Source organism: Phyllobates terribilis, unplaced genomic scaffold (genome assembly GCF_046119375.1).
Source record: "Phyllobates terribilis strain yellow unplaced genomic scaffold, ASM4611937v1 Scaffold_5__5_contigs__length_657084704, whole genome shotgun sequence".
Taxonomy (NCBI): domain Eukaryota; kingdom Metazoa; phylum Chordata; class Amphibia; order Anura; family Dendrobatidae; genus Phyllobates; species Phyllobates terribilis.
The window spans coordinates 296,060,906-296,076,193 of record NW_027362765.1 but is presented as its reverse complement, the minus strand read 5'-3'; the positions used below and the strand labels follow the sequence as shown (position 1 = coordinate 296,076,193).

The following is a 15,288-nucleotide window of genomic DNA, read 5'->3' as shown; positions in this document are numbered from 1 at the left end:
CTCTATGATTGGCTGCTGCCCCACGTGACAGCGAAAAGCGGAAGTTACCGGAGAGAGACCGCTGAATGAGGTGAGGGGGCGTACAGCGGCGGAGCCCATTAGTCTCCGTACTGGTCGGTACCTGCAGTCCTGCCTGTGCTGTGAGCAGGGCAGCCTCACCTCAGAGCTGCCTGTAGTGAGCTGCTCCTGGATAGCCCAGGCTGGTGATGATAGGTCTGTACAAGGCCTTCTACAATGTGAAGTGCTGCGGAATACTATAGAAATAATAATAATTCTATGATGACGTGTGGGGTGCAGTTGGCATAGCTCCAGGCCTCACTATGGGGAGAAGTAGTGGCGTCCCCGCGGGTCACCAGGTGTTTGTGCTCCATGGATTTCTTCTTAGGTTGTCAGGAGCCCAATGTCATTGCCTTTAAGAGAAGAAGCCTTCACTCCACGTACGTCATCATGGTGAGAAAAGCGCAGGCATGTAGCGAGTACAGCCACACTATGGCCTCACGTCCGACATTCACCATGTGACTACGGGTCACCGTGTCTGGCCCCAAACTCACCAGCCTCCTACTGATGAGCCAGGATAGTGCGTATCTGTGGGGTGTCTCAGCTGATTCTCAGATAAGGGTGCACGCTGCTACGTAAGCCCACGTTCACACGTTCAGTATTTGTAAGCCAAAATCAGAAGTGGTGATGTGTTTCTATTATACCTTTTCTCTGTTCCTCTCCTGGTTTTGGCTTACAAATACTGAGGTAAAATACTGACCTAATACTGAACATGTGCATGTGGCCTAAAGCTGGCATCTGTGCTTCCCGGTCCATGCATAGGTGGCAGTGCCAAGCCCAGCTGCAGGTATCCAGATCCAAACTAGCAGTTTCATATATGTCTGAGGCTCCTAGTTCAGGTCAGGAGACCCGCAGTTGGTCTGGGTATCTGGATTATGGATATTTTACTGAGATACAGCTTAGAAAATCCTCACAGATTCATCAAGTAGATTTCTCCAGAATTCTGGCATAAAACTTCTTGAAATGTTACCATTTTTTTTCTGCGCAGTTGTGTTTTTACACCTGTCTGCAGCAGATATGCCACCTTTTGAAATGTAGTTTATGGAGGTTGGTCAGGATAGGGTCATGGCCAAGTGTGCCTGAGAAATTTATCATAATTTATGCTTCATTTATGCTGTCCCCACAGTCAGGAGCCACATGCGGCCCCAACACTGCTGAATAGCCGCACGGCTTCCACCCTCATCATGCAAATGAGCGGCGCGATTTTTACTTTTTCCACTTGCGGATTTTCCTCATTGATGTTAATCTATGGGGAAAGCCCGCATGCGGACCCACAAGAGAAATTGACATGCTGGGGTCCTGAAAGACGCGCCCATGTCAGTTTCCGCGTGTGATCCGCAGGTGCACAGAGACACATAGTGGATATGGGATTTCTAGAAATCCCATCAACTATGCTGGAACATCTGGCCACTGCGGGTTTGACACGGACTGTGGGCACATACTCTTACTCCTGCCACCCTTTCATTGACTGGTGTACAAACCTCCAGTCTTCATCTATCAGGGCCTAAATGCTTGATTCCTGGTGTGTTTTTTACCTTTTAAGCTAAATAATGGTATGTTTGAAGTTTCCCTTAGAATTCTTTTACAAAACAAGAATTATTAGCTGAGGACTCAGGTGCTGAGACCTACCCCCACAGTTTTGCAATGGTCTGAAATGCTCACAACAGGTCCATTCTCACATACTGCACATCCAGGACTTTGGGACCACCTTTCTCTTGAACGTCAGGGTCCCAGCACTTGGACTTTCTATCGATCATACGATTGGTTATATTTGTTGCTTATAGGGCATGCCCTATACGTTCTCATTCACTCTTCTGTTCCATCTGACACTCCCAGACAACCCCTGTGAGCCGCAGCAGGAGTGTGTGCCTACCTGGAGCAGTGATGCAAAGAGGGCATCTGTTACACAGAAGCGTGCATCAGCTGAGCGTGCACGTGTGCTCAGCAAGGAGAGGGGATAACCCGTCGGGGGTACTAACAATTGTGCATGTTGACATTTAACGCGTGATCCTTCCTTGCTGTGAGTTCTGCTGTCGGGAAAAGTCTGGTCACCCCCATACACATGAAATGTTTGGTGGGCCCTGACAAAAACAAAACCAGTGGATTTGTCTAATACTTACAGCTACCTTCTCACCTCTCACATTGGGAGGTCCAATTGCCAAGGAAACTTACCATGCCCCAATTCTCCCCTCCGCAACTCCTGATCTCAGTTGACGGGGCTGTGCATGGGGGGCTTTGGGCATGTTTACATTCTGGTTGTGTAGGTAATAGGGGAAGAGTCGCAGTATTCTCTTCCGTTCATTTTGTTCTGGTGCATCCTCACACCCTGTGCCTTATCAATGATTGCTTCTTTACAGGCCTCAGCTATGTGGCTCCTGCTCATCGTTCTTCCGCTCAGTATCGGACTGGCACATGCAGTGGACAATGAATGGGTACATCTTCCCAATAAATGTGAAGGTATGTAGTTGTTAGAAAAAAAATGCTGTTAATCATCAGTTTCTGAGAAACGATTTACTTCTTGCTTGGATGGGCAGAATTTCTTTTTAATGTCATAGGGAATCCCTGTGATTTGTGCCCCAATCATATATGTGCTGGCAGACCAAAGCCCATTTAAAGGATTACTTGCAACATTTATAGTTACCACCTATTAAAACTTCTTTGTGAGTGGGTATCCATCCGATGGGACCCCCACCGATCCATAGTGCAAGGCTCTGAAATGCCCTGTTGGGATGTAGTATGCCCACCACTGTAGCAGTGCTGGAGTTAGCAGAGTGCAGCGCCCTGCTTCTTCACCAGATTCCAAAGACAATGAATGGAGCAGTAGACAGTGTCCCGTCTACTAATGGCCATATCTTGACCTAGATTGCAGCTACAGCAGTGATCTAGGGCTTGTTTGGATTGAGATTCTCCATTGAAGACAGTAAAAAAAAAAAGAAAAAGAGGATTGATACATTCTGGTCACGTCCCTTCTGTGCCCTGCAGTTCATCCAAGCAGTAGAGTACAACCACAAATTGGGTACTAAGGAGAAATTGTCTAATTACAGGGTGCATTTTTTTTTTATTTGCTCATAGTTCAAAATGTTTCATTTTACAAACTGTACATAATATTGTAGCAAACATAATTTTTAATTATTCACAGCGCAGCGCTAAAGAAAACCTGTCGAGTAAAATGGGGGTGTAGTTTCCATAATGGGGTCATGTAGGGGGTTTTCCACTGTAGTGGTAGCTCAGGAGCTCAATATATCCAATATGGTGATCGAAAACCATTGGAGCAAATTTGCACGCTAAAATTCAAAATATGCTCCTTTCTTTGTCACACTCTGAGTTCTTATAATTGCATAACAAATCGCAGTATATTTTTTTTCTCTAATTCTCTATACAATATAAGGAGAGAAAAAAAAATAAAATAAAAAAAAAAAAAAAAAAAAAAAATATATATATATATATATATATATATTAGTGTGTATATCTATAATTTTCATTATTGCCCACTGCTATAAAAATCTAGGTGGGGTCATAATGCACTCTACACCACTAAATGAACTCTTTGAGGGGTATAGTTTCCAAAATAGGTCTGCTTTTGGTGTTTTTTTTTCTGTTCTGGTACCTTGGGCATAAATGCAACATGGCGCTTGCTAACTATTCCAGTAAAATGAGCCCTGCCACATATATGGCCTTCCTGTATGCAGGAGAAATTGGATAAGAAATTGCAGCAATCTTTTTTTCTGATTACTCCTTCTGGGGATAAAGCTTTGTTTTAATGGAAAAAATAATATTTTTCATTTTTTCATTCTACTATTAGTTCATGTCAAGCTCCTGTGGGGTTAACAAGCTTGATAAATACCATTTTGAATGGTATAATAAATGCACTTAATAAAATAGTGTTATGTTTGGGGTGAGGGGGTAAAATATAGGCCTCCTCAAAGGCACTTAAGAACAGAATTGTCTATAAAAAAATAGGTTTCTTAAAATTTCTTGAAAATGTGAAAAATTGCTGCTTAACTTGTAAGCCGTCCATTGTCCACAAAAAATAAATGGATGATAACTAATGACCTAATTCTCTGTTTGGGTCACACTTTTATCCACTAATATACATTTTTATGCAATTTTTAAATACAAAAAATTATTTTAATGCAAAATTGCTTGCAGGTGTCTGCTTGTATAAAGTACTGAGTGGCATTTTAACAATGTGCTAGGTGTCTAAATTCAGAAATTATATGGCGGGGGTTTAATAATTTTTTTGTTGTTTAGTTTTTTTATAAATGTCAAAAATGCAAAAAATCGTCCTGACTGCCTGTGGCGTTAAAAGGCAGTAGGTGGAGCTCTACTGGGCATCTGCCAGCTGATCAGTGTGGGTGCCGGGTGTCACAGCCCCACCGATCTGGTATTGATGAACTATCCTAAGAATAGGTCATCAATATTAAAGTATTGTAGAATGTAGAACCTCTTTAAAGTTTTCCACTTAAATTAAGCTTTAATTAAATGTAACAGTAATGCATATGTGCAAAATAATAGCACTTAAAACCCCCCACATCTGTATCCCCCATGCTTCACACCGCAGCTCTATCTCTTCAGGTTGACTGCTGTGTAGAAGCACAGCAGGGGCTTGGTGCATGCATTGCTGATGGCTGTAACACGTGCTGAGGTCCTTGAATTACAATAAGGGTATATGCACATGTTTTTGCTGCAGAAATTTCTGCATCTTTTGGCAGGAAAATTGCTGTGAAAAATAGGTGCGCTTTTGATGCGTTTTTGCATCTGTTTTTGGGGCAGATTTTACCCAACTCATCAGTATGAGTTAAATCTGCAGCAAAAAACTGTTACGTGTGCATGAGACTTCAGAACTCTCATTCACTTTGCTGGCATCAGGGAACCCTTCAGGTTTTGTGACAAATGTGCACAGGCCCTAGGCAGGTATTTGAGAGTTGAATGCTGTGCCCTCCAGTCTGCTATTACCAGCTATTTAAATAAGCGCAAAGTTTCTCTCTTGCAGTCTGTAAGTATGTTGCCCTGGAGCTGAAATCCTCATTTGAAGAGACATCCCGGACACGGGAGGTTATTGATACACGATATGGGTTTCTTGACGGGGACAAGAAACAAAACAAGATCAAGTACACTAATTCGTGAGTTATTCATTTACGTACTTCCGGAATTAGATTCCATGAGCTTCATCTGGAACGCATGGTACAGTATGCTGCCGTAGCATGTTATTTCCTGCCTGGCAGAGCTTCGCTCATCCCTCTTCCTGAGTCTGCCACATGTGCCAGTATGCTGCCGCCCTACAGTCATGGATGGGTATTGCCTCGCTTTCATTTTTGTTAATAGAGATGGAGACATCATTCTTTGACATCTTGCCACATGTCTACTCTTCGTAATAATAATTACATTTCTGTCTTATCTCTTTCTCCAGTGATATCCGCCTGATAGAAGTCACAGAAGGCCTCTGTCAAAGACTGCTGGACTACAATCTCCATAAGGAACGTACTGGCAGTAATCGATTTGCCAAGGTATAGTCAGTATATGGAGGACTGTACGCACACTCCTGGCAGGGTAGAAATGAAAGTCTATCTCAGCACTCAGCATATGGGTGACAAATGACACTGTCAGCACTTGCACAAGGGTTTTGGTTCTGGATAAACATGTATATCTGTATTTGCACAGAATGGGTGTATGGGCTTCAGTGACTCAATTCAGATTTTTGTGATTGGAGACTGCTATGTTCCCCAACTTTTTGCTTTAATTTTGGCCATTAGTTCCGAATATTTTACCACTCACTATGGGTTTTAGTGTACTTGCCTATGAAGTTCTTGATCAGACCAGTTCTGCTTATACCCAGCTGGTAGCTATGGTAATCCTTTTACTTCTCCATGGAGATCAGTCCTCTGTTTTTCTACCTGCCACTCTCTTATGCTCGCTTATGATTAAAAGGACCCCATTAGCTGATCATTCATGCAAACCATAGGCAGCATGAATCAGATCCTGGCTGTACGATTGATGGCACGTTCAATGTTCTCTGAAACACTACTTGGTATATCAGAGACAATAGAGTTAGACAAAACTTTAGATAGAAGATCCAGTCAGGGACCATAGCCATAGATGTGATTAGTCTGGTGCCTCCCTGGCTGGATCTTCTATCTAAATTTTTCCTGAAACACTGGAGTGTTTCAGAAGAAAATACACCTGACTACAATCGTTCAACCAGGCCCTGATTCATGGTGCCCATGGTTTGAGCAACATGAATCCGCTGACATGTTCCCTTTATGGAAACTGTCAGGGGTCTGATGCCATCCAGACCCTTTTACTCTCGGTTATAGGATTAAGCCACTTTTTAGCAAGATTTTTTTTTTTTGTATAAAATGCATGTTCTAGTCTAGTATTTTATATGTTATGGGAAGGAGAGGCGCCCATATAAGTAAAAAAAAAAAAAAAAAGCAACTAATATGATGAAATAGTAAAGGGCAATTTTCTATCAGTCCTTTTTATCTATTTGCTTCTTGTCATCATTTGTATTATTTAGACTTACCCTATACTATCCCCATTGTCACCCCTTTGACACATGATATATTATATTCTCTTGGGCTGTTATGATCTTGTCTCCTCCTGTTGTGTCTGTCGCTTCTTTTTTCGGTATGATTTATCTACTTTCTACCTGTCCTGTATGTATTGATTAATAAAACGTGATCTATTTGTACCATTTCCTTGGTTATTTACCATTTTTATAGGTTTTGGTATTTTATATGTTACACTCAAAGATGAGCACTGATGTTGTGTTTTTATATACCTCAACTCAACACTGTTTCATTTAGGGGATGTCAGAAACCTTCCAGACGTTGCATCATCTTGTACACAAGGGTGTGAAAGTGGTGATGGACATACCGTACGAGCTGTGGAATGAAACGTCTGCTGAGGTGGCGGATATGAAGAAGCAGGTAAATCGCGAGATACTAGAGGATGTTTATATTGGTGCCATCCCTGGTGACGCTGCTGCTTACACATAGCTTGTTCTTACCTGCAGTGTGATGTCATGATGGAGGAGTTTGAAGACGTCATTGAAGATTGGTATCGGCATAACCAGCAAGAGGACATCACTGACTTTCTGTGTGCGAAACATGTCCTGAAGGGACAAGATAAAAGTGAGTGGTTTAAGAAGGGATATGATATAGTTGCTTGCTTGTTTTCCAAGTACCTCGAACCTCTTCCCGGTGTAGGACATAATGGTACGAGTCAATTCTCCATGTGTGGAGTGGGCTCAGAAGCACCATTCCTGGCAGATGCCGGCTGTGTTGTGCATCCAGCATTTGCCTATAACAGGAGTAGTAGGAGCTTGCTATGATTATGTATGTTTAACAATTTAAATTCTGCTAGCAGTGACATGATTGGCACAAAATTGGGCAATTGCCAGCCCCCTGAGATGTGACTTCAGGGTGCCAACAGGTTGTCATGGCATCTAGGGGCCTGCTAAAAGCCTCAATGGCTGCCCTCTTTGTCCATCTTGTCTTAGGACTTTATAGAACATAATTTTGATTATATACTGCATAACAGAATTATTGCTCTACCTAGAACAAGCAATCGATCACAGGTTCAAATCCCCTACAGGAGCTTAAAAATCTAAGAATTCAAAGCATTCCCCTTTTTCCACTTTAAAACAAACTAAATAAATAAACATATTTGGTATCGCATCATCCACAAAAGTCCAATCTTTCAGAAATATGAAAAGAATTTATCTGTACTGTAAACAACGATAATGAATATCCCTCAAAATGGTACCAATAAAAACATATGCTTGGCACACGGAATACAAGCCCTCCATCAACAGAAAACTTAAAAAAAACGTTAGATCTCGGAAAATGGAGTTAAAAAAACAATTTTTTTTGTATTAAACCATTGAACCTTTTTAAGGACCAGGGAATTTTTAGTTTTTGGGCTTTTGATTTTTTTCCTCTCCTTCTCCCAAGTGCCATAACTTTTTTTTTTTCCATTGGCATAGATTTATAAGGGTTTATTTGTGGGATGAGTTAAAGTTTTGAATGGCACCATTGAATTTACTATAATAATTTACTGCAACACTGGAAAAAAAAAATCAAGCTGGATGAAATTGTGAAAAAAAAAAATGCAGTTGTACCAATTTGTTTTTTTGGGTTTTGTTTTTACTACTTTTATTTTTTTAATGACCTGGAAACATGATTATCCAGGTCAGTAGTACAATTATGGCAATACTAAATATGCATCAATTTTTTTCTATTTGAGTGATAGAAAAAAACTTGCAAAAAAAATTATTTTGTTCTTTTTTTTTTGCCATATTCTTAGACTTTTAATATTTTTATCTTTCTATTGATGGATCGTTGAGTGAGGGCTTGTATTTTGCACAGTGAGCTGAATTTGTTATTGATGCTAATTTTGTCTGCATACTATTTTTTTGATTAGTTATTAGATTTTCCTAGAGAGGTGACGTTGCAAAAAAAAAAAAATCAAGTTAGGCTTTTTGATTTTTTTTCTTTCTCTTCATGGCTTTTACCGATCTCGTTAATTCAATATTTTAATAGATCAAACTTGTGCGAATGCCAGATACCAGATATGTGTATTTTTACCTTGTTTTTTAAAGGTGGAAAGGGAATGGATTTAATTTTTAGATGTTTTTTAGATTTTTTTTTAATTGTTAAACCTTTAGTTTTTTGTATATATTTTATTCGTTTTTTAGTTCCCTCAGGGGTCTTGAACCTGCAATCGTTGGATTGCTTATGCTGCATACTTAAATACCACAGTATTGTAGTATATAGTTAACCCTTTCGCAACCTTGGGATTTTCCGTTTTTGCATTTTCGTTTTTTGCTCCCCTTGTTCCCAGAGCCATAGCGTTTTTATTTTTTAGTCAATATGGCCGTGTGAGGGCTTATTTTTTGCGGGACGAGTTGTACTTTTCAACGCCATTACTAGTTTTACCATATCGTGTACGGGAAAACGGGAAAAAAATTCCAAGTGCGGTGAAATTGCAAAAAAAATGCAATACCACAGTTGTTGTTTTTTTTTTTTTTTTTTACCACGTTCACTGAATACTAAAACTGACCTATCATTATTATTCTCCAGGTCATTACGAGTTCATAGACACCAAACATGTATAGGTTCTTTTATATTTAAGTAATGAAAAAATGTTTTAAAATTTGGTAAAAAAAATAAATAAAAAATAGCGCCATTTTCTAAGACCCGTAGCGTCTCCATTTTTCGGGATCTGGGGGCCGGGTGAGGGCTTATTTTTTGCGCGCTAGGCTGACTTTTTTATTGATAACATTTGGGGTAGATACAATGTTTTGATCGTCCGTTATTGCATTTTATTTCAATTTTGCGGCGACCAAAAAACGTAATTCTGGCATTTTAGAATTTTTTCTCGTTACGCCGTTTACCGATTATTTTTTTATATTGATAGATTGGGTGATTCTGAACGCGGCGATACCAAATATGTCTATGAAGGTTTTTTTTTTTTATTATTTTATTTTGAATGGGGTGAAAGGGGGATGATTTAAACTTTTATATTTTTTTTAATTTTTAAATATTTTTAAAAACATTTTTTTTACACTTACTGCATGCTTCAATAGTCTACATAGGAGACTAGAAGCAGTAATTACCTGATCGCCTCTGCTACATAGAGGTGATGAACAGATCACCTCTATGTAGGAGAAATGCTCCTGTGCTATGAGTGCCGACCACTAGTTGGCGCTCATAGCAATCTTTTCATGACAACCACAGGGGTCTGCTGGAGACCCTGGGTTGTCATGCCCACCCATCGGTGACCCGCGATCACGTGATGGGGTCGCCGATGGGCGGGGCGTAGGACGCTCTTCCCGGAAGCGCGAGTTAAGTGCCGCTGTCAGAGATTGACAGCGGCATTTAACATGTTAACAGCCGCGGGTGGATCGCGATTCCACCAGTGGCTGTTGCGGGCACATGTCAGCTGTAATAATCAGCTGACATGTGCTCGGTTCAGTGCGGGCTCACTGCCGGAGCCCTCACTGAACCGGGGGATTACAGCCTGTGCGTACTAATACTTCACAGGCTGTAAAGGGTTGTTAAAATCTCAGTATTCTATAGAGTTCAGCCTATGGCTGGGCTTCACAGGAGGACTGAGATGACAACGAAGGGGTCTTCGGCAGACCTTCGGCCATCACAGTAAGCCATTGATCCCCTGCGAACGCGTTGCAGGGAGCTGATTAAAGTCGGTGTGACTGAGCCAGAGCGGTGAGAGGGCAATGGATAACAGCTGCAACCAGTACTTGGTACCAGCAGGGCTGTTAGAGACAAATGCTCGGAAGGGAAGGAGCGCCATTTGACTTTTTGAATGTAAAATTTGCTTGAATAATTAGCGGACACCATGTTGCGTTTGGGGAGCCCCTGATGTGCCTAAACAGTGGAAACCCCCCACGCGTGACACCATTTTGGAAACTAGACCCCTCAGGGAACTTATCTAGATGTGTGGTGAGCACCTTGAACCCCCAGGTGCTTCACAGAAGTTTATAACAGTGAGTCGTAAAAATAAAATTTTCACATTTTTCCCACAAAAATGTTTTTCAGCCTCCAATTTAGCATTTTCAGGGTAATAGGAGAAATTGCACCATGCAGTTTGTTGTGCAATTTCTCCTGAGTAAGCCGATACCCCATATGTGGGGAAAACCACTGTTTGGGCGCACGGCAGGGTTCGGAAGGGAAGGACCGCCATTTGACTTTTTGATTGTAAAATTTGCTTGAAATAATGAGCGGACGCCATGTTGCGTTTGGGGAACCTCTGATGCGCTTAAACAGTGGAAACCCCCCACAACTGACACCATTTTGGAAACTAGACCCCTCAGGGAACTTATCTAGATGTGTGGTGAGCACCCTGAACCCCCAGGTGCTTCACAGAAGTTTATAACATTAGGTCATCATACAGAATAAGTTGTCATTAGTCTTGAGTGCAAGTGCTCGCTACTTGAGTTTACATCGGGTACTCAGGTATGCACCATATATCGTGCGTGCTTGAGTGACATGCTCGAGTCCCCACTCCCATGTTTCACGGTTGTTAGACACCCAAAAAAAACATGCGGGGATCACTCGTGCATGGCAGGCAATACCCGCGATGTTGTTTTGGCCGTATAACCGCTGCAAAACATATGAGGAGGAGACTCGAGCATGTCACTCGAGCACCCGATGCAAACTCGAGTAGCGAGCACTTGCTCAACACTAGTCACCATATCGTCATCATTTTTTTTTCTTTACTTTTGAAAAAAATCCCAACCCTAGTACAACCCCAACCCTAACCCCAGCGTTTATTTTTTACGCCGTTCCTCGTGTGGTATAAGTGATTAGGTGACTTTATTCTTCGGGTCGGTGCGATTACAGCGATACCAGATTCATATCGGGTTTTTATGATTGACAGCTGTAACATGCTAAAAATTTTATTTTTGTAAAATCTAGTTTTTGCATCGCCATATTTAGAGAGCTATAATTTTTCCATAGTTTGGCCGACAGTCATGTGATGGCTTGTTTTTTGCTGGATGAGTTGAGTCCATTTTTTTGTTTGGCGGTATGATAAAGCATCGTGATTTTTTTTTTTATTGTTTCGTGTTTTTTTTTTACCATGTTCACTAAAGGGGTTAACTAGTGGGACAGTTTTATAGGTCAGGACGTTCCGGATGCGGCGATACCCCTTATTGTGTTTTTTTTTTTTCTTCTCATAATAATTATCTATGGGCACAGTATATTTTCTTTTTTTGGATTATTTTTTTCTTTTTTTTTAATTTTTTTTTTTTCAATTATTATTTTTTTTCCCTGACACTTTTTGAACTTTTATACTTTGTCCCACTATGGGACTGTCACTTGACCGCTCCTTGCACATAGTACCGGGTGTCAGCTGTGACAATCAGCTGACACTTGGCGGCGATCGCCCCGCACCGCTTGTGTATGGGCGTTATCACATTCTGCGTAATAGTACGTCCCTGGGTCAGAAAGGGGTTAAGAGAAGATGTGGCTATATTTACGTTAGACATAATCCACAAGGCAGAGCTGTGTGCATAAGAGTCCCTGCAGACCTATATACTGTCATGAAAAAAAAAGTCCACTATCTTTGAACTCTATGCTTTCATTTATGAGGACATAATAAAAAGAAAGCGTCTGTTATTTAAAATGTCTTAAAATTAGGTAAATGTAACCTCAAATGAGCAACAATCAGGGCTGTGGAGTCGGTAAGCCAAACCTCCGACTCCTCAATATCCACGACTCCACGACTCCCTCATACACGGCTCATGTGTAAGTGATAAATTTACTGTAGCACAGATTCATCTCAGCTAAAAGTCTAGACCCTTAGATCAGGAATAGAACAGACATTTATAGGACATTTCATAATTTTCCCAAATTCTTATGAAAAAATATTCCCCACAAACTGCACTGAACTACTGTACCCAATTTATTATATATTTTAGGAATCGGTCCATTTTATTCTGACTCCACCAAAATGGGCTCCGACTCCACAGCCCTGGCAACAACACAATACAAATGTGTCCGTGCATGCAATGCTCATAGAATTTACAAAAAAATAAGAACTAGAGCTCAGACTCTAAAGGCCTCAGTTTAAATGTTAAATGATCAGGTGTGATTTTTTTCTGTGAAACTGATCCATGCAGAGGTCCCATAGAAGTCTGTAAGCACTATATTTTGTCTCAGTCACAGTACAATCTGATGAATGAGACCTTACAAGCAAGTGGTGTCATTGGGAAGCAATATTAAGGATCATTATGGATTTCATAATTCCAAATAACTGGACTTGAGGTTTCTTGATTGCAGAATTTCATGTATGTGTTTACATCAAAGAAGGCATTTGTTGTAACTTTGTACTGATTTTAACCAGGCTGCCTCTCTGAGAAGTGGACTGGTAAGAAAGGGGACCCTGGCCCATCGTCTGGAAAGAAGAAAACAACCAAGAAAGGAGAAAAAAAGAAATCCAAGAAGGTTTCAAAAGACTCAAATGGTAAGCGCAATGATGAAGAAGTCCCAGGGAACCTGGAAGCTCTGGAGACACAGATTCCTGAAAGCAGGCCTAGTGATGAGCTCTGACCCTAACCTCAGCTCTCCAGTGGACTGGATCAGTTAACACCTTCACCCCAGGCACGATGCATATGCTGGGATCTTGGCCTTCTTTCTGGTTACAATCCAGGATATGGGAAGACTGGTGAAGATAATGGACATATCGTGAAAGATCTGATGATGGTTCCCATAGATAATATAAGAATAATTACTTGGACATGTTGATCTATTTTTACATTCTCTGAGTTGGTGACTTCTATGGCCAGGAATGCTATTTTGTCTTGTTGAATAGGTCAATAATTCTGTGCTGACATATGTGCTGGGAGAAGGGACATGACTTATAAATCCTGTTGGCATGGAAAGCATCAGTGTCGTGATGATTAAGGGTCCATCATGGGTCATGTGCCTGGTCCCAGCAAGTGTTGTTTTTTATACTGTTTCTTTCTCTACAGTTCCTCCCATATATATCTCTGTCTAGTGATTTGCCTATCACTTGCTTTCCCTGCTATTTTTCAGCTCTTTCTCCATGCCCATCAGTTCTTTGTCTGTCATTCTTTTCTCTCCTTTGCCTCCTTATCTTACCAACCCCTTACCTTTTCTGATTGCATAAGTCTTCTTACTTTTTCTCCTTTTGTCTAGCACATTCTTGCTTAATGTCATGTAAATTTGTTGTGTGTCAGTTTTCGATTGATCGTGGCTTTCTTTTCTGCAGACTGGTTTTATTTTCTTACAATAAATATAAAGATATAAAAAATCCTGGATGATAGAAGTAAATTTTATCTGGTGGATGGCCTTCCATACAATACGTCATGTGTTGTATGCTAGGCTAAAATCAAACAGGGTACCAACCATTTCACCATCGATGCTGAGCCCAGTGATTGGCTGGGCCACTCACATGTGCTGCAGCCTGTAAGCAAAGACCAGGAGCAGTGGCAGAGAGGCATCGCCCTGAGCCCAGTAATTGGCTGGGCCACTCACATGTGCTACAGCCTGCCAGAAAAGACCAGGAGCAGTGGCAGAGAGGCATCGCCCTGAGCCCAGTAATTGGCTGGGCCACTCACATGTGCTGCAGCCTGCCAGAAAAGACCAGGAGCAGTGGCAGAGAGGCATCGCCCTGAGCCCAGTAATTGGCTGGGCCACTCACATGTGCTGCAGCCTGCCAGAAAAGACCAGGAGCAGTGGCAGAGAGGCATCGCCCTGAGCCCAGTAATTGGCTGGGCCACTCACATGTGCTGCAGCCTGTAAGCAAACACCAGGAGCAGTGGTCGAGAGGCATCGTCCTGAGCCCAGTAATTGGCTGGGCCACTCACATGTGCTGCATGCAGCCTGTAAGCAAACACCAGGAGCAGTGGCAGAGAGGCATCGTCCTGAGCTCAGTAATTGGCTGGGCCACTCACATGTGCTGCATGCAGCCTGTAAGCAAACACCAAGAGCAGTGGCAGAGAGGCATCGCCCTGAGCCCAGTAATTGGCTGGAAAGCTAAACATATGCTGCAGCCTGCCAGAAAAGACCAGGAGCAACGGCAGAGAGGCATCGTCCTGAGCCCAGTAATTGGCTGGAAAGCTCAACATGTGCTGCAACCTGCCAGAAAAGACCAGGAGCAACGGCAGAGAGGCATCGTCCTGAGCCCAGTAATTGGCTGGAATGCTCAACATGTGCTGCAGCCTGCCAGAAAAGACCAGGAGCAACGGCAGAGAGGCATCGTCCTGAGCCCAGTAATTGGCTGGAAAGCTCAACATGTGCTGCAGCCTGCCAGAAAAGACCAGGAGCAAAGGCAGAGAGGCATCGTCCTGAGCCCAGTAATTGGCTGGAAAGCTCAACATGTGCTGCAGCCTGCCAGAAAAGACCAGGATAAATGGCAGAGAGGGCATTGTCCTGAGCCCAGTAATTGGCTTGAAAGCTCAATATGTGCTGCAACCTGCCAGAAAAGACCAGGAGCAACGGCAGAGAGGCATCGTCCTGAGCCCAGTAATTGGCTGGAATGCTCAACATGTGCTGCAGCCTGCCAGAAAAGACCAGGAGCAACGGCAGAGAGGCATCGTCCTGAGCCCAGTAATTGGCTGGAAAGCTCAACATGTGCTGCAGCCTGCCAGAAAAGACCAGGAGCAAAGGCAGAGAGGCATCGTCCTGAGCCCAGTAATTGGCTGGAAAGCTCAACATGTGCTGCAGCCTGCCAGAAAAGACC

At 42.2% G+C, this 15,288-nt stretch overlaps 1 protein-coding gene across 1 annotated transcript; it reads left to right on the top strand.

The window, feature by feature from the left end:
- The first annotated feature begins 28 nt into the window (after positions 1 to 28).
- On the top strand, positions 29 to 13,846 carry CNPY3 (canopy FGF signaling regulator 3). The gene is made up of 7 exons (XM_073684346.1): positions 29 to 70; positions 2,415 to 2,514; positions 5,051 to 5,180; positions 5,468 to 5,564; positions 6,864 to 6,986; positions 7,073 to 7,190; positions 12,928 to 13,846. Exons 2-7 carry the CDS (start codon positions 2,424 to 2,426, stop codon positions 13,131 to 13,133), a joined length of 765 nt encoding a protein of 254 aa, XP_073540447.1. The 5' UTR covers positions 29 to 70; positions 2,415 to 2,423; the 3' UTR covers positions 13,134 to 13,846.
- Positions 13,847 to 15,288: the final 1,442 nt, after the last annotated feature.

Coding starts and splice junctions, on each gene's coding strand:
- CNPY3 (XM_073684346.1), top strand. CDS start 2,424: ATGTGGCTCCTGCTCATCGTTCTTCCGCTCAGTATCGGACTGGCACAT. Junction 2,515..5,050: donor TCTTCCCAATAAATGTGAAG/GTATGTAGTTGT, acceptor TCTCTCTTGCAG/TCTGTAAGTATGTTGCCCTG. Junction 5,565..6,863: donor GCAGTAATCGATTTGCCAAG/GTATAGTCAGTA, acceptor TGTTTCATTTAG/GGGATGTCAGAAACCTTCCA.